The sequence below is a fragment of the Scyliorhinus canicula genome, chromosome 9 (assembly GCF_902713615.1).
Source record: "Scyliorhinus canicula chromosome 9, sScyCan1.1, whole genome shotgun sequence".
NCBI classification, from domain to species: domain Eukaryota; kingdom Metazoa; phylum Chordata; class Chondrichthyes; order Carcharhiniformes; family Scyliorhinidae; genus Scyliorhinus; species Scyliorhinus canicula.
Window position 1 is genome coordinate 169,995,658 of NC_052154.1, and position 19,960 is coordinate 170,015,617.

Genomic DNA, 19,960 nt, shown 5'->3' on the forward strand with positions numbered 1-19,960 from the left:
TTTTAAGTCCAGCAAAATCTCCAATAACTTCTCATTCCCCATGTCAAACTGTTCAAGAACCTCACAGTACCTCTCCCTAAATTCTGTACTTACATCCGCCTTCTCCCGAGTGAAGACAGATGTGACATACTTGTTTAACACCCTACAATGTCCTCCGGCTCCACGTGCAGATTGCTATCTTGGTCCCGAATGGGCCCTACTTTTTCCCTGGTCATTCTTTTCCTCTTAATATACTTATAGAATACTTTGAGTTTTTCCCTAATCCTACCCACCAGTGCTTTTTCATGCCCTCTCTTTGCTCTCTTAACTGGCTTTCCCCCCTGCACTTTCTATACTCCACTAAAGCCTCCACTGAGATACTTCCTTGTACATGCAAAAGCCTCTCTTTTCTTTGTTATCCTGTCCTGAATATTCATAGTCATCCAGGGTTCTCTGGGCTTGTTGCTCTTACATTTCACCCTACAGGGAACAAGTTGGGTGTATATTCTCCTCATTTCCTTTTTGAACACCCCCCCCCCCCCCCCCACCCATTCTAATAAAATTTGCCTTCCCTAATCCAAAACCGTTTTTTGCAGAACATCTTTTTCCTTTCCCATAACAAATTTAAATCGTACTTTCAGATTCTCCGCCTCCTCTTCACAACTTATTTTTTTGTGTAATTGGCAAATTTAGCTACTATACAGCACCAATCCATGTGGCACTCCACTGGTTACTACTTGCCAACCAGAGCAGATCCATTTATCCCTACTCTCTGCTTCCTGTTAGCTAATGAATCCTTTATCCATGTTAATATGTTACCCCCTATACTCTCTATCTTAACTTGTAATGTGGCATCTTATCAAATGCCCTCTGGAAATCCAAGTACAGTACGTCCACAAGTTCCCCATTATCCACCTTGCTTATTACTTCCTCAAAAAACTCTAATAAATTAAACACCATTTCCCTTTCACATACCCATGTTGAATCTGCCTGATCAAATTATGATTTTCTAAGTATTCTGCTAAAACCTCCTTAATAATGGTTCACAGCAATTCCCCTCTGGCATATGTTAGGCCAATTGGCATGTAGTTTGTGGCCTGTAGACATGAAGGGTCTGAATGAACAAAGAGAGATAGAGGCTCAAAATCACAATTCCCTGATGAATGAGTGTAGATAGATAAAACTTATTTAAAAATCATTTTGTGTTTTAGACATGAGGCATAAAGTGAAAGAGTGAGGAACAAATACATTTTTACAAAGTTCTATTTGGGCCTCAGTATGCATAGCATTAGATGTGGCTCAGAATCATCAATATGTATGAAAATGAGGATAGAAGTTAGGACAAATGTCCACACACACACAGCTGTTAAAAAATGAATTTCTTTGTCACAGACAACAGTGGTGGGAAAAACCCTTGCACTTTAAAAAAAAAAGAACAAATATAGGGCAAGAGTGATGGAGCGTCAATAGTTTTGGATAACTCTAGCAAGAACTGGCACAGACAGAATGGCAGATTCTTCTCTGCTATAAACATCTGTGGGTGCTGTCTCTATGTTGTGCAATATTTCCTGATTCCTGTCCATTTCCCAGCTCTGTTCAGCTGCTGTGCATTTTGAAATTTCACCACAAAATCCTGGAAATCAGCTGCTCCCTCCAGTGCTGCCGGTATCCTGGAATAGTTTAAATTGGTCTGTTTTTGATACTTTCACCATAAACCCTACAATACCTGTTCTAACATGAGAAAATGGACATTTGTTGTTGGGTTTACATGAAATTCTCTGGACAGAAAATATGAAAGTAATAATCCAAAACCAACATAAAGATGATAGAGGCTTTCATCCCGCTGATATGAACGGATTTAAAATTCAGGTTTCATAGCTAAAAGGGCAATGGTCTATTCTCATGTTTTGAAGCCTACTGATCATTTTTCACAGAAAAACAAAACATTTATGTAAGGCAAGTAAAAAAAGGTTTGAGAATATAGTTTGTTTGTTGAGCTAGCTTTGCTGTTTTCTCAGTGTGTAACTATTCTTTACCCAATCATTTTTTTCAAATTAAGTGGCAATTTAGCATGGCCAATCCACATAGCCTGTATATCTTTGGGTCGTGGGGATGAGACCCACGCAAACACAGGAAGAACGTGCATAATTCACATAGACAGTGACCTGGGGCTGGGATCGTACCCGGGTCCTCAGCGTTGTGAGGCAGCAGTGCTAACCACTGCGCCACCATGCTGTCCCTCTCTCCATGCAACTAAGAAGTAATTTGTTAGCTCATTTTAATGTTTAAAAAATACCTCCTGGTTTCTATAACTATAAAGTCTTTGGACCGCCTTCTGGCTTTGAGTTGCATTGGATAAGTGACTGGGACACAGGCTGTGGAGCAGGTCAGGTTTCCAAAGTAGGAAGATGGAAGGTTTTTGCTGAGGTTAAGAGGTTAGGAAGTTAAATGAATAGATTTCCTTTTAAGCAACACGACCCATTGGTGAGAAGTGAAGCTTATTCTTTTTTTTATAAATTTAGAGTACCCAATTCAGTTTTCCAATTAAGGGGCTATTTAGCATGGCCAATCCACCTAACCTGCACATCGTTGGGTTGTGGGGGCGAAACCCACGCAAACACGGGGAGAATGTGCAAACTCCACACGGACAATAATCGAGAGCCGGGATTGAACCCACTGCGCCACGGTGCTGCCTCTACTCTCCTATCTGACCCCCATAACCGTCAACTCCTTTGTCAATCAAACATCTGTCTAACTCAGCCTTGAATATATTGGAAAAAACCAATGACTAAAACCATTATTACTATATCTGACTATATTTACCTCTACTGTCCCTTACAGTTTGCAAATTCATACAAGTCATTGACTCGCCAAATATTTTATCTATCTGATTTAGAGAGTGAACTAATATACACGATTCATCTCACATTGATAGATCTCAGGTTACACAACTGTACAAGACGATGTAGGACTATGTGACTCAATTCCGACAAAGATAAAGACTTAGATGCTTATGGGAGTGACAACCAGTTAGCTCGCCACCATCGGAAGTCCTGTTAGTGGATGTCTAATAGGCAGTCTGGGGCACTTGGCAAATCAAAGCAGGAATGGAGATGAAAAAATGCAAGGTCAGAGAATGGTTACCAGTACTGAGGAAAAATAAATAAAGAACTTGCACGTGTATACACTGAGTTTCTTGACCTCAGAATGTGTCACAGTCAATTTAGTAAATTTGAAGCATAGTTGCTGTTGTGCGAAAGGCAAACACATCAGCCAATTTGCCCACAACAATGTCCCACCGTTAGATAAATGTATAGGTCCTCTTGAAATTTTTTCTTCCGGTAATTATGGAATTCCTTTTTGAGAGCCGTGATTGAATCTATTCCACCACACTATCAGGCAGTACATACTAGATCCTAACCACATATGGCGCAGAAATGTTTTTCCTCTACCTCCTTTGGTTCCTTTGCCATTCACTTTAAATTGGTGTCTGCTGGTTCTTGACCCTTGCACAAATGGGAACAGTTTCTTCCTTTCCACTCCATCCAGACACGTCATTATTTTAAACACCTCTACCAATATTCCTTCTCAACTGTCTCTTCTCTAAGGAGAACAACCCCAACTTCTCCTAAGTATCAACTTAATTAAGTCCCACCTCTCTGGGATCATTCCCATAATTTTTTTCTGCATCCTTTCCAATACCTTCATATTCTTCCAAATGTGCAGTGCCCAGCATTGGGCACAATACTCCAATTGAGGTTGGACCAGTGTTTTGGAATGGATCACCACACAGTTTCTCTTTCTGTGCACTTTGTCCAGGATCTTGTAACGACTAGGATGTTTAAAGCCTAGGAATCTGTCTGCCTTACTGACTACATTCTCAACCTGGTGTGCAAACCTCAATGATTCGTGCATATAAACCGCAAAGTCCCTCTTCTCCTGCAGCCTAGCTAAAATTATATCCTTTATTTTGTATTGCCACTGCTCATTCTTCCTCCCAAACGTATCACTTTACACTTCCCTGCATTAAATTTTGTTTGCTACTTGTCCACCAATTCTGCCAGCCTGTTTATGTCCTGTTGAAGAATGCTGGCCACTCTTAGTTAGACTTGCTCGTGGCTGCTTAATGTTGACTATATTTTATGCTGCAAGCTGTTCAAGTGTGAAATACAAACAGCCTCATGCCCTCTCCTTGGATCTGAGTGAACATCTCTTGACGTCTATCACTATTCTCTTCACAATTCACAATATGTTCAAGTTTTGTATCATTCCCAGATTATGAAATTGTGCCCCATACACTACAGTATTAATACAGATCAAGAAAAGCAGTAATCATGATATTGAACCTCAGGGGACCTCAATGTATACTTTCCACCAGCCTGAGAAACGGTCACCTCTACTCTCCATTTTCTGTCATTCAGTGAACTTTGTATCCAAGCTCCCACTGTTCTTTTTATTCCATAGGCAACAACTTTGTGGGCGGGTGGCATTCAAGGTGGGGAACATTGTGGCTGATTCTTCGGGGGGGGGGGAGGGAAGGTTTGTGATAGTCAGTGGGAAGCTGGTGGGGATGCCGGTGGTCCTGGTAAATGTTTACGCCCCAAATTGGGATGATGTAGATTTCATGAGGCGGGTGCTGGGGAAGATTCCTGACCTGGACTCGCACCGGTTGATCACTGGGGTGGGGGGGATTTTATAATGGTCATAAAGCCAAGCTTGGACTGCTCGAGCCCGAGGAAGGTGTCAGCAGTGGCGAAGGAGCTAAGGAGTGTTTGGGGGGGGTGGACCCATGGAGGTTTGGGAGGCCAAAAGTTAAGGAAATTCATACATTTCCCATGTGCACTGGGTGTACTACCGGATTGACATTCTTGTGGTGGGCAAGGAGTTGCTGGTGGGATTTTCGACTCGGAATATTCGTCGATTGTGGTCTCTGACCACACGCTGCACTGGGTGGATTTGAGAGTGGACCGGGGAAGTTTGGGGGGGGGGGGGGGGGGGGGGGGGGCGGCGGCTGCGCCTGCAGTGGAAGATTGATGTGGAACTGTTGGCAGATGAAGAGGCGTGCGAGTGGGTGAGGGCCGCCATTCAGGGGAACATGGAGCTGAACGATATGGGGGAGGTCATAGCCGCCACACTGTGGAAGGCACTCAAGGTGGTGGTTCAGGGGGAGGTTATTTCAATTCGGCCACATTGGGAGAAGACGGCAGGGGCAGAGATGGCAAGGCTGGTGGAAGAGATTCTGAGGGTGGACAGGAGGTACTCGCAGGCCCCGGAGGCAGGGTTGTTGAAGGAGAGGCAGAGTTCGGATTAGTGTCCACAGGGAAGGGGGTGGGGCAGCTGCGGAGGGCCGGGAGGGCAGTAAATGAGTATGGGTAGGTCAGTAAGGGTCAGGGTGGGTGGTGTTTTATAAAAGGTTTGCCCGGGCCGGGGGGGGGGGGGGGGGGGGGGGGGGGGGACACGACCTACTGGTGAGGGCATACAATGAGACTAGATGAGGGTGGAACTACCCCCTACACTATCTCAGGCACCCATCTCCCTGACATTGAAAAGAAGAAGAATCCGGAGCGTGGATTGAACCGCCTGATATCGCTGTTGAATGTGGACGGCAAGTTTGTGGCTAAGGTATAGGCTTTGTGAATTGAAAGCTATGTCCCTGAGGTGATAGGCGAGGACCAAACGGGGTTTGTGAAAGGGAGACAGTTGTCGGCAAATGTGAGGAGGCTGCTCAATGTGATTATGATGCCTCCGAAGGGGCAGGAGGTGAATAATAATAAGAATCACTTATTGTCACAAGTAGGCTTCAATGAAGTTACTGCGAAAAGCCCCTAGTCAGCACATTCCGGTGCCTGTTCAGGGAGGCCGGTGCGGGAATTGAACCCGCGCTGCTGGCATTGTTCTGCACTACAATCCAGCTGTTTAGCCCACTGTGCTAAACAGCCCGGTGAAAGTGGCAGTGGCAACGAAAGCGGAGAAGGCTTTCGACCGGGTGGAGTGGGAATATCTGTGGGAGGTGCTGGGGTGGTTTGGGTTTGCCGAATATAATGAATGACTACTGGATGGTGAACATCACCATGGTTAGGAAGTGGGTAGTGGGAGAGGGGTCGGCACGGGAGTGGATGGAGGCGGCATCTTGTCGGGGAACGAGTTGAAGGGCACCGTTAACAGTGCCTCTGCCGTTCTCGCCAGTCAGGTACTCCGTGAACCCAGTCGGCTGAGGACCTGGAGGTAAACTGTGAGCTGCCGAGAGGGAATGGTTTCAGGTACCTGCAGGTTCGGGATTTTGTGAAGAGAGAGGTGACACCCTTTCCCAGATTGCTGCCCTTGAGGTTTCAAGATAAGGTGCTGTCGAAGGGAGAGATAGGGGAGGGTAAGGTGTCTGAGGTCCACAAGGAGCTGATGGATTGGGAGGGGGCCCCGGAGGGGGATATAAAGCAGAGGTCGGAGGTGCGAGGAGGAGCTGGGGGGGGGGGGCTGCGGCGGGTAAATGCATCCTCGTTGTGTGCGAGGCTGAGAGCCTTATTCAGTTTAAAGTAATTCACAGGGCTTATATGATGGTTGCGCAGTTGAGTAGGGTTTTCGAGGGGGGTAGAGGATATTTGTGGGTGGTGCGCCGGAGAACCATGTCCTCATGTTTTGGGCATGTGTAAAGCTAAAGGGGTTCTGGCAAGTGTTTGTGGACGTAATGTCTGAGGTGTTGGGGATAAAAGTGGCCCTGAGTCCAGAGGTTGCAATATTTGGGGTGTCGGAAGATCCGGGAGTCCAGGGGGCGAGAGAGGCCGATGTCTTGGACTTTTTCTCCCTGATAGCCCGGAGACGGAACTTACTTGGATGGAGGGAATCGGAGCTACCGGTAGCGAGGGTGTGGGCGAATGACCTGGCTGAATTCCTGAGGCTGGAGAAAGTCAAGTTTGTCCTGAGGGGTTTGGTTCGCTCAGAGGTCGATTCTGTTCATTGACTTCTTTTAGGAGGATTGAGGAGTCAGCAAAGTGGAGGGGGAAGAGGGTTAAAATGGGGAAGGCAGAATGGGGAGGGGGCATGAGTAGGGGGGGGAAGGAGCGGGGGTAGTGGGTGTTGGTTATTTATAATGTATCATTTTGTTTCTGCTTCGGTTTGATTTGTATAAAAAAAACTTTTGTGTACAAATTTGTTAGGTGGAACTTTCTCAGATGTCTTTTGGAGGTCCACATGCACCACATCAACTGTATTAACAACTCCTTACTGCATCAAAGCATTCAATCAAATTAAACATGATGGGCAGGATTGTCCCTTTTGGGGACTAAGTCCCCACGCCCGCCGGAAAACGGGCTAGAATCACTCCAAACTTTTTCCTAGAAAGTCCAGGGTGATTCTCTGTTCTCCATGGGGCTAGCACAGCCCCGGCGTGTGTCCCGCAGCTTTGGCTTTTTCAGCGGCACCCGACTGGCGCCGCGTGGACCGTGCCGCACGGCTGGCAGGCGATTCTCCGGTCCGCAAAGAATGGCGTCCCAGCGGCGTGGCAGGATTCTTGCACTGCCCCGGGCTCGGAGAATCCCGGCCGATTTGTCTCAAAGAAATGTATGCTGGCTTTCCTTGATTAATCCAGATTTGTCCAAGTTACCTAACTTTTTGAATTCATTCTAAAAGCTTCCCCATCACTGAGGTTAACTGGCTGACCTGTAATTGCTGGGTTTATCCTTGCACACTCTTTTGAGCAAGGGTGTGACATTTTCAGTTCCCCAGTCCTCTGGTACTACCCCTATATCTATGGAGGACTAGACAGTTGTGGACAGTGCCTGCACAATTTCCATTCTTACATCACAAATCTCCTCGCATCTCACCAGTCATGGTGATTCGAATACCTTTCTGATAATGTCCCCTAATCAACTATTAGCCCATCCAGTATCTCAATTACCTTCTCCTTTACTTTGGCAGCATTTCCTTCCTTGGGAAAGGTAGATGCAAAGTACTCATTTGGTACCCCAGCCAGGCTGGCTTCCTCGATGCACAAATCCCATTTTTAGTCCCTGATCAGCCCCGCCCTTCTTTTTACCACACTTTTACTGTACATACCTGTAGACATTTGGATTCCCTTTTATGTTAGGTGCCAGTCTCATCTCATAGTCTCCCTTTGCTTTGCTTGTTTCATTGCCCTCTGAACTATCTGTATTTAGCCAGTTCTCATTTGTAGCATCAACCTGACATCTTTCATACGCACCCTTTTGCAGCTACATCTTACTCTCCAATTCTTTCATCAGTGAGCATGCTCTGGATTTGTTTTCCCTGCCTTTCCCCATCATGGGAACATAGCTTAAATGTACCCATAGTATCTCCTCTCTGCACCTTTCTGGAACATTCACGAGGAACTAAATGGCCTCCGTCTGCGCTGTAACAATTCTGTGATATAAAGGCAGCCCATTGTTCAGTTACAGCTTTGCTCAACAATCTTTAATTCTAATTTACCAGATGGGCCACTAAAGTTGGCCCTTCCCCCAATTTAGTTTAAACTTTGTATTTCTCATTGTTTGCCTCCATAGCTAACCTAAACTTTATGATGCTATGGTCACTGGCCTCTAAATGTTTCCCTGCTGCCACTGACACACCTCATTCCCCAGAATCAGATCCAGAAATATCTCCTCCTCCTTTAATTAAAAGCAAAATACTGCGGATGTTGGAAATCTGAAATAAAAACAAAAAACGCTGGAAAATCTCAGCATCTGTGGAGAGAAAATCTCAGCATCTGTGGAGCCATTTTGAGTTGAGAGAGAGCCATACAGACTGTTTACCTGTCTCACAGATGCTACCGCAGCTGCTGAGTATTTGCAGCACTTTCTGTTTAATGCCTCCGTTCTTATTGCTTTGGAAATGATTCAGAAATTGTCTTTCCATAGATAGAAATTACTATGCAGAAGGAGGCCATTCGTCCCATCGAGTCTACACCGGCCCTTGAAAGAACACCCTACTTAAGTCCAGTAATCCCGCCTAATCTTTGGACACTAAAGGGCAATTTAGCATGGCCAATCCACCTATCCTGCACATCTTTGGACTGCGGGATGAAACCGGAATACTCGGAGGAAACTCAAGCAGACACGGGAGAAAATGCAAACTCCACAGTCACCCAAGGCTGGAATTGAACCTGGAGGTGAGAGGCAGCAGTGCGCACAACTGTGCCACCATGCCGCCCTGTCCTGAATAAACACACTTCAAAAACTATGGGCACGATTCAATTAAATGGGATCAAAGTCCCATAGTGAGCCCATTTAGCCACGTGTTTTCCGGCACCCCGAGATCCGGGAAACACATGGCGATAAAATGCCACTCAGGTTAAATAAGGGGTCTCAGCGGGGAATGCACGGCAATGCCGCACAAAGCCCCGTTTTCTACTCCAAGGAGTGAGATATCAGGACGCCATTTTTAAATAGTGTCCCGATCTCAGAGGCCAGTGCTGAATGGTGCTTGCCCGAGGGGGATAAATCGCGTGCTTCGGGTACCTCAAGATACTGCATATTAAAGTGAGACTAGCTGTCTCACTCTAATATGCAGATGTGTTAAAAAGTGATCCCCCCTTAAATGGGTGGCCGTTGGATCGCGCTCCATGTTCTCTCTGCTCTTTTACTATCCATATATATATATATATTTATAAAGTCCCCCAACTCTAAAGTTTTTATACATCTCTGTAATTTCCTTGTAAATTTGTTCCTGTTTGGTGGCCTATAGTATACACCGAATAACATAATGGGACCTCTATATTTTCTTAGCTCTAACCAAATAGATTCTGTTCCTGATACTTCTAGGACACTTTTTCCAGGACTGTAATTTTCTCCCTAACAAAACTGTCATCCCACCTGCTTTCTTACCTTCCTGCCTTGTCCTGAATATTTTGAATCCAGGAATATTTACAATCAGTCCTACCCTTTGTTGATCCAGTTCCCTATTATTGCCACAATATCAGATTCCCACAATGTTCATTAAAATACTATGTACAAGATATTTACTTTGGGTAACCAATTCTGCCATGTCCCGAAGCTAGGGATGTTGGAAAGATATAATTTGCAGTTCTCATTCTTGGTCATTATTCAGTGACCACTGCCGGAAACTGCACATGTGGGTTAATTCTTAAAATGACCCAAATGTATTGATCTTATTCTGTTATACAAATGACACTGGTATAGAAATGACACAGTATTCTTCAAATAATTCAATATACAGTAGTTAATTTAGCTGACTCAATCAAAATAAATGGAGTTAAATTGACTTGTATAAATGTCTCAATATCCCTTTTGATGAGACTTGAAACTATATCAATTTTGCATGAAACTAGCTTTGTTGTTGCCAACTCTTCAGTCTGAACATTTTGACTCAATAATTTAAAAAAAAGTATTCCACTGATAGTGCAGTTCACCAGAATGCCTTTGTGACACGATCAAGCTATTGATTCGTGGCTGCAAAGAGGAAATGTACTAACCTTCTACATAGCAAATACATCCTATTGGCAGCAGTTATCCTGAAGTGCTCTGTCTTTGAACGAGATGAGCTTGCACTGATAGTTCCCAGACCCAGCCGCTGGTAGTCCCGGAAACACGCTCGCTCCACTAACTGTTCCATAGTTGACTTTTCTGAAGCTTTCAAAGTGCTACTTGTGGGAAGTTCACCATCATCTGAAGCTATGATGTACAAAAATGGAGAATGTTATTAACCACCTTGTTAATAACAAAGGCAAAATACTGTATATGCTGAAAATCGGAAATAAAAACACAAAGTGCTGAAAACATTCTGAATATGGCAGAACCTGTGGAAATACAAATCAAGTTAACATTTCAGGTAAATAACTTTACATCAGAACTGGAAAATGTTTGCATTGCAACAAGTTTCAAGCAAGTATAAGAGGGGAAAGTGGGGGCTGGCGGTGGGGGAGATACAACAGAGGTGAGAACAGAACAGAACTAGGAACTGCGAGCCAGCCAGGAGTCGAACCTGGAATCTCCTGATTCGTAGTCATATGGAAGGCGGGGTGATTAAATGACTACAGTACAAGACAAAAGTGGATTGTAGAAGAACAAGTAAAGAAATAAGCAATGGGGTTGGGGGATATGTAAAATAGAATAAATGAATCATTACCAACAGCTGCCCAATATAAGAGAGTCAATGGGCATGCTCTCAAATTGGTGAACTTAATTTTGTGTCTGGAAGATGTAGAAAGTGCCTAATTGAGATGAATGTAGGAATTTCAGATAAATATTCTGTTATATCTAGCTGGTGCAGTAATGGTTAAAAGGCTGGGTTAGGGTATGTATTTGACTGCTGCAGAAATGCTTTTTAAAATTCCTGGTTTGAAAGGCAGCTAGACTTTGGGCTATAGAGGTGCAATTAAAATATTGTAAAAAAAAATCATACTTCATCCCAGCCATGGATATTCTTTGCTGAAGTAGGGCTAATGGAATTTTATTTATAGTAAGAAGGTTCCCTGGGGAGTAGAGAAATGAGAGACATTAGGCGGGATTCACTGTTCCCTGACGCCGATTTCATAATCGCTGATTGGGCAGAGAATCCCCATTGACGCTGAAATCGGGGGCGGCGCATGTTTGACGCAGGTTTCGTATGCACTGCCCCCTCCAAAATGGCGTCATCGCATTGTGTGCGCACGCCGTTGGGACGGCCTTAGCGTGCAACGTGATGTTCCATCCCCGATAGGCTGAGTTCCTGATCGCGTGGTTGAAGTGTGGTCTCTGCAGTCGGGAACCCGGTGTGGCGGCTGCGGACTGTGTCCAGTACCGCCACAGTCGGGCCGGAGCCGTGCTGCTGGCCAGGGGGCTTCCGCGAGGGCTAAGGTGAATAGTGGGGGGTGGCCAGGGGCACTATCTGGCAGGTTAGGTCTGCACGGCCTGCACCATGTTTTACGGCGTGACCACTGAAGGCCGTCACCGGGCATATGCGGAGCCACGGACCTGGCCATTCTCCAGGCGTTATTATCGTGAAGGATTGGGGTTTTACGAGGCGCCCCTCACCGGTCGCAGGATCGATGAGGGTGCGGCACTGATTTTTTGTTGCATAAAATGCCACAGATCGTCCGCACTTAGGCTCAAAAACGGTGAATCCTGGGGTAGCACGGTGGCACAGTGGTTAGCATTACTGTCTATGGCATTGAAGACCCAGGCTCGAATCCCAGCCCTGGGTCACTGTCTGTGTGGAGTTTGCACATTCTCACCGTGTTTGCGCTGGTTGCGCCCCCACAACCCAAAGATGTGCAGTTTAGGTGGATTGGCCATGCTAAATTGTCCCTTAATTGGAAAAAATTAATTGGGTGCTCTAAATTTAAACAAAAAAAATAGGAGAGTAGAGTTTAGGCCATATCAGATCAGGCATGATCTTGTTTACTGGTGGAGCGGATTCAAGAAGCCAAATGACCTACTCCTCCTATTTCTGATGGTCATAATAAGGAGAATAAACAGAATGACCACTGTAATTAATTTAATTAAAATAATAAAGTTTGTCTTCATGGGTATGGGTTTCACCCCCACAACACAAAGATGTGCAGGATAGGTGGATTGGCCACGGTAAATTGCCCCTTAATTGGAAAAAATAATTGGGTACTCTAAATCTACTTTAAGAAACGGTGAACCAGCCCATTGTGTTTAGCCTTAGTCAGGTGGTCATAACCCAGTTAGTGGGGTTGTGATGATGTGGTTAATGGAAGGAGCCAGGGCTGAGTTTAACTGTTGAGTTTAGTTTAGATTGGAATGGGAACAGACCAGCAGCTTCTGAAAAATAGTGAGTTAAAGATTTGCCTGTAAATAGATTAGGAGCTTTTTGCCAAATAGTGGTAAGTTAAACAGTAGTTTGACACAAGCAAGAATCTGAAAGCTAGTTCCTGAAGAATCTCACTCTCTCAAAACAAGTATTTCCAGGTCTGCTAATTTTATTTAAAAGTGGGCTTTGGTCTGAGATGGGTTTGCTTCCTTGGAGATGAAAAGATAGCAATTATGAGACAATGGGTGGGATTCTCTGGCCGTGTCCGCCCGGCGACTGGAGAATCCCACCCAAGGTTAATGGACTTCGCCATTGTCCACGGCTCGCCCGTGGTGTTCTTGCAAGGGTGGGGCGGAAGAATCCAACCCAAGGTGGGGCGGAAGAATCCAACCCAAAGGATTACACTTTAATGTTAAGAACTGTTTAACTGGTGATTGTAAACTATTATCTTGTATGATGTTAAAGTGAGTTTAATCCTGTGTTAGTAATGAAATTTGTTTTAATATACTATATCCCTATGGGTGTGGAATCACTCCTGGAGCAAAGTATCCTTTCCTCACAGTCTTACAAATTAAACAAAACATTGGGATTTCTGTCCAGTGTCCTAGCAACTCTTGGGCTTTGGTCTGGGATCGCAATACAATTGAACAATGAGATATTGGGTGGTATTCTGTGATCCTGAGGCTAAGTGTTGACGCCGTCGGAAACGCTGTCGAGCAACACGGCCTCAGGATCAGCAATTCTGCCCCTACAGGGGGCCAGCACAGCACTGGAGTGGTTCATGCCGCTCCAGCTGCTGATCCTGATGTCAAATGGACCCCGCGGGAGCCGCGCAAGCGCAATGGCGCCAACGCGCGCATGCGCAGTGGCTCCCTTCAACACGCCAACCCCGACGCAACATGGCGCAGAAGAAAGGAGGCCCCCAGCCAGAGGCCAGCCCGCTTATCGGTGGGCCCCGATCGCGGGCCAGGGTCCACATCGGAGGCCCCCCTGGGTTGGGACATCCCCCTGCCCCCCCACAGGCTGCCCGCCAACCCTTCCACGCCGAGTTCCCACTGACTGAGAGCAGGTGTGGACAGCGCCAGCGGGACTCGGGTTTTTCACGACGGCCACTTGGCCCATCCTGGGCTGAGAATCGGCAGGGGCGCTGCGGAGAATCGCGTGCCGGCGTCGTGGAGCGATTCGCGCCGGTCACGGGGATTCTCCGGCCCGGCCCCGGGCTGAGACAATCCCACTCATTGTTCCTTGATTTTACATTGCAGGCTTGTCTAACCTCTGGCCTGTGGGCTGGATTGTGACCCCTGAAGCGACATAGTATTGTCACCTGAGCAACTGTTCAAAATGCTGGTAGGACAGGTAAGTGAAGTTGAAGTTTCTGCAAGGTGCTGCTCTTCCAATCAGAGATTGTTTCCCTCCTGCTTCTGTTGCTGATAGGCTCACTAGTGAGCTTCTAAGCATCACGTATGGGAAAGAAACAATCTCTGATTGGAGGAGCAGCACAAACTGGCGGCGATAAATGTGGGAAGGAATAAAAGTGAGGTTACGGGGCCCAGGGAGAGATTGTCTTCGGGGCCCAGGCAGAGAATGGGCCATGGGGCCCAGGGAGAGAAGATGCTCAGGCGAAAGATCGGTTTGGAGGGCAATGGAGGTGGGGAAAAAGGCGGCAGTTCCCGGTGCAGTGATAAAGAGAGCCGCTACCAGGGGTACATGAGAAAGTGAGGGAGAAAAGGGAGAAAATGAGTGTATGCACGTGGTTGCATTTATCTGGATCAGAGGTTTCAGTTATCCTTATCCCCACACACCAATACATTCACTCACCCACTCTCAGTGGAAGAGAGGGAATGGTTAAACATCCTGGACGGGATTCAATCCCGCGGCAGAGTATCCATGCCGTCGTAAATGATGACCTGTTTTACGATGACGTGAACAGGCCGCTCCCAGGACTAATTCTGGCCCCTACAGGGGCCAGCACAGCGCTGGAGCAGTTCGCGCTGCTCCAGCTGCCGATCCTGGTGCAAACTGTGCGCCGCGGGATCCGCGCATGTGAAATTGCGCCGGCGCCAACGAGGGCATGCGCAGTGGTGCCGGCGCCAACGCACACATGCACAGTGGCCTCCTTCAAGGCGCCGGCCCCGACGCAACATGGTGCAGGACTGCAGGGGCCGGCGCGTAGGAATGGAGGCCCCCAGCCACAGAGGCCGGCCCATCGATCGGTGGGCCCTGATCCCCGATCGCGGGCCAGGCCACATCGGAGCCCCCCCCCCCCGGTTGGAACCCCTCCCCCCACAGACCGCCACCCGACCCTTACACGCCGAGGTCCCGCTGGCCCAGAGCAGGTTAGAATGGCGCCGGCGGTACTCGCCTCTTTTCTTACGGCGGGTCGGCCCATCCGGGCCGGAGATTCGACTGGCCGCGTAAAGCGGCCCGCGACCTGCACCGTGCCAACTACGCCAGCGCCAATTCTCCGCTCTGCGGAGGATTGCATGCCAGCGCCAGTGTGGCGTGGCCCGTTCGCGGAGATTCTCTGGCCTGGCCCAGGAGAATTCCGCCCCCTGAGACTGGGCGTGAGCCAGATACTCACCTTCTCACTCTTTGTTTCTGAAAAATATTTTAATTCTCCATTTTCACATTTTCTTCAGAATTTACACCCCACCAACAAACGGTAAACCGTAACGAATACAATGCCAATCCCCTTATTAACAACAACGATCCCATCCTCTCCGCACCCCCCAAACAACAGCCCGCCTGACAATATAAGCATCAAATAAAACAAAACTTCCCGAGGAGGAAAAAAGAATCAGGAATCGCCCCGGTCATCGTTGACACATATAGTCCATCCCTCAAATATTTAATGCCATCCAATCTCCTAGAGTACCGTGAATGGCACCCATGAATTGTAGACACCTCCCCATGCCCCCCAGACTCCTCCTCGCCACTTCCTCTTGTAAACTCCTCCCCCCAACCTCGGTTCCTTTCTCCAACTAGACTTCCTCCAACCTCCATGGCTAGACTCACCGAAACCTGCTACCAGGCTCCGATGGCCGCAGCCCCTCCCCCACCTCACTCACGTTCACTGGCTGACTTAAAACCGGCCAGCATGGAGGCCCCCGCCCGGGTCTCCATCCCCCTTGCCCGGTCCCAGGAAAACCAATAAATCCCCTTTAGTACACAACCCCAGCATATACACCCAAGTCCCAATGAACCATCATTGCAAGTGAAAGTCCCCTCTCTTCCCTTGTCCAAAATGTACAGCGTTGACTCATTTAGTACATAAACCAGCACGCAGTGAAAAAATAAAGTTACATGAGGCTACATCAGTACACGATCCACTCTCAGTCCCATTTCTCACAAATCATCGCAAACTCCTCCGCCCCCCCAAAATAAAAGTCCTTGGATTTGTAGGTCACCCTCAACTTAGCTGGATATACTATGCCGCACTGCACCTTACTGATGTACAGTGCCTTCTTCAGCCGGCTGAAGGCAGCCCGCCTCCTCGCCAGCCCCACCGTAAAGTCCTGGTATATGCGTATACCAGCTCCAGCCCACTGCACCACCGCTTCTGCTTTGCCAAGCACAGGATCTTCTCCTTCACGCTGTACCTACGGAAACACAGAGTCACTACTCTTGGTGCTCACGGACCTTTGGTACAGGCCTTCACGACCGATGAGCCCGATCCAGTTTGTATCGAGAGGGATCGCCCCCTCCTCCAATAGCTCCGCCAATATCGTGGCAAAATACTCCGTTGGCCTTGGGCCTTCCACCCCTTCGGGCAGACCCATGATCCTCTGTTGGTCACTGTCAGCTTCCACAACTCCTTCCTCATCAAGGTGAGTTGATCACTGTGCTGCAATAATACCTCTTCCACTTTCTTCAGTGTCTCACCTTGCTCCCGCACCTCCGCCGCTGCGCTTGATACCGCCGCCCTCCCCGAGGCAATCGCCACCTCCACCAGCACTTTCAATACCGCCTCCATCTCCTTCTTCATCGCTTCCATGTGCTTTGTGAACTGTTTTTCAAGTTCCAGAACCATCACTTTGGTCATTTCTTCTGCTGTGAGCGATGTGGCCTCCCCTGGTGCTCCAGCCTCTGCTTTCGTTACAGTTCCTGCGTTGACTTTTCCACTCACCGGCGGACTTTCATTAACCCACTTTTTCATGTCTGTTTTTTTCGCAAGCTTGGACATTTCTCCTCCCTGTGCCTTCTTACAGCTTATTCAGCCTCCGTTGCCCCTGGTTAAAACCCCAAAATTTCTATTCCCAAGCGGGAGCCCTCCAGTGTGCGGCTGCCTCCCGCCCGCTGTCACCGGAAGTCCCCAGCTTTTCACTCCATTGATCATTTTTATTAATGACTCTTCTTTCAAACTTTATTAATTTATTGCTTTAACATTACTTTAGTTTTGCTGAGCAAGTTGTTTCTTTGCTTCATACTCAACCTTTTCATTGGAAATTCATATACCTTTCTGAAATCTGCTAATCATTCTTTTAGTGAGAAGAAAAATTGGAAATGTAGGCCCCGAGCCAAAAAGGTTGGACAAGCTTTATTGTGTTTAATTGTAGAATGCTGAGGACAGAGAGGTTAGCGTGGAAGAGTGATGGTGAATTAAAATAACAAGTGACTGTAAACCTGAGCTCATGTCATTTGATTGAACAAAGGTGTTTTGCAAGGTGATCACACAATCTGCATTTGGTCTCCCCCTCACTGTGAACAGTGAGTGTAGTATATCAAATTGAAAGAAGTAATTTCTTGTTTCACCTGGGAAAAATGGTTGGGGCTCTGAATGGTGGCGCAGGAAGAGGTAAAAAGGGCAGGTATTGCATCTCCTGCACCTGCACAGGAAAATTCCATGGGATGGAGAGGTGGTGTTGGGATAATTGGGAAGTGAAGCAGGGTACCACAGATGGAATGGCTCCTCCTGAGTGTTGAGAGATACACGTGTTTGGTGGTGGCATCAGGTGGAGGTAGTGGAAATGGTAGAGGCTGGTAATGTAGAAGGTGAGGACAAGGGGAATCGTATTGTGGTTCTTTGAGGGTCAGGAATCAGTGAGAATAAGTGTTTGAAATGGGACAGATATGGTTGAGAGCTCTGTCAACCATCTTGGGATGGGGGGGGGGGGGGGGGGGGGGGGGGGGGGGGGGGGGGGGAAAGAAGCAAGATATCTTGGAAGAATCCGGGTCCTGAGCGCCGTGCTGCAGCAGTGATGCCCACTGCGCCACTCCTTCAACTGGTTTTAGTTGAAATATTAATCCATTTATATTATTAGAAAGCGCAATATCAGGTGAACCTGGGACTAAGTGAATAGTTCTTTCCGGGAACCATTGGAGGTGTGAATGCAGCATCCATTGTGATTAAATATTCTACAATTCTATTGATCGCTGGAACAAAAGGATCTCACAATTTTCCTGTCCAAGGCTATTTGCATGGCTCTGGCACACTCTGACTGCTAGCCAAGACCATGGTTGCTGCTTCACCAGTCAGAGAAGATTTCTTTTGTCTATGAGTCTCACTCTGGGAGACCTGATAGTTAAATTATAAACATGTAGTTTATTTTTCAGTGACTGCCGTTCTTCCTACCAAAGGCATTTTTTCAGCGCTGCTCCCGATGACCCCTGGCAAATATTTGGGGTGTCTGGTGGTAGTAGCGATGTTGAAAATCTGGAGGCAGTTGCGCCAGCACTTTAGGCTGGGAGCGGGATCAAGGGAAATGCCAATTTAGGGGAATCATAGATTTGAGCCAGGGAAGTGGGATGGGAGTTTTCGGAGGTGGGAGAAGGGAGTTAGGACACTAAATGATTTGTTTTTGGAGGGCTGGTTTGCGGGACTGGAGGAGCTGGGGGCGAAATATGGGTTGGGGCAGGAGGAGATGTTTAGATACATGCAGGTCCGAGATTTTGCTCGGAAGGAGATACAGAGCTTCCCGGTGGCGCTGCACCCCACACTGTTGGAGGAGCTGCTGATGACAGGGGGAATGGAGAGGGGGATGGTGTTGGCGATTTAGGTGGTGATTCTGGGAGAAAGGCATCGCTGGAGGGGATTAAGACCAGGTGGGAGGACATGAAGGAAGGTTAGTGGTGTGAGGTGCTCTGGATGGTGAGTGCCTAAACTTTGTGCGCAAGGTTGGGGCTGATACAACTGAAGGCGGTGTATAGGGCGCACCTCACAAAGACGTGGACGAGTCGACTCTTTGAACGGGTAGAGGATGCTTGTGAGTGTTGCGGGAGGGGGAGCCCGCAAACCATGTTCATTTGTTTTGGTCCTCTCCGAAACTGGAGGAGATTGGAGGAAAGTCTTCAGGGTAATTTCGAAGGTGGTGCATGAAACTTGAACCGGGTCCCCTGGAAGCCATTTTTGCGGTATCGGATCGGTCGGGGATGGAGACAGATGTCTTGGCCTTCTCCTCGTCGATCGCCCGAAGGCGGGTCCTGTTGGAGTGGAGGTCAGCTTCTCCACCCTGAGCCTTGGCGTGGCGGGGGGACCTGCTGGAGTTCTTAGCACTCGAGAAAGTGAAGTTTGAGTTGAGGGGAAGGATGGAAGGGTTCTATAATTCACGCGCTTTGTTTATTATACACTTTCAAGAATTGGATGACATCAAATATTCGGGGTGGGTTGGGGGGGGGGGGGGGTTGGACTGTGTATGTTTTTGGTGACTATGTATGGGTGGATGGTGGATTTTTGATTCTTTTTCTTTGATGTTTGTATTTAAAATGTTGAGGGTGGTTTGGGTGTTGGTGGGAGGAAGGGATCGTTGGCCAGGGGATTGTCATTGTATTGTTACCGATGATTGTTGGTGGGTGTAAATTTGGATGAAAATGTGAAAAAGAATAAAAATATTTTTAAAAATATACAATTATAGACATGTAAAATGCATATTTTGCATCATCCTGTTAGTAAAATAATCAAAAATGTATTGATCTTATTAATCCTAATGATTTTGGTACAGAAATATTAAAGTAGTCATCATGCTAAAGTTAGGTAAACCACGGCCTGAGAAACTCACAGCTGTGCTATTGGCTCATTAAGCTCCTATGGCTGCTCCTGAAGAACTCAGGGTAGAAATCATCTGAAAACATATTTAATAGTTTCTCCTCGACTTCATAAGCCTACCAATCTACTGGGGATAGGAGTCCAAGCTCTAGCACCAGTTTTCTTTAGGTGGGATATGTCACAGTTGCAGGCGTGTTTCCTTGTGCCTCACTTCATGGCAACACTGGGCCTGTGTTTACTTTGGATGCCTTAGGGAAGCTCCAGAAACATCCAGAG

General features: G+C 47.2%; 1 protein-coding gene across 3 annotated transcripts in view; it reads right to left on the bottom strand.

Annotated features, from left to right (window-relative positions):
• The window catches only part of sbf2 (SET binding factor 2), a 725,521-nt gene that overhangs the window by 78,286 nt on the left and 627,275 nt on the right, over positions 1 to 19,960 (bottom strand). For all 3 annotated transcript variants that reach the window (XM_038808179.1, XM_038808177.1, XM_038808178.1), the window contains exon 26: positions 10,421 to 10,619. In XM_038808179.1, coding sequence (XP_038664107.1) covers positions 10,421 to 10,619 — 199 coding nt within the window. The remainder of the gene's footprint in view (positions 1 to 10,420; positions 10,620 to 19,960) is intronic.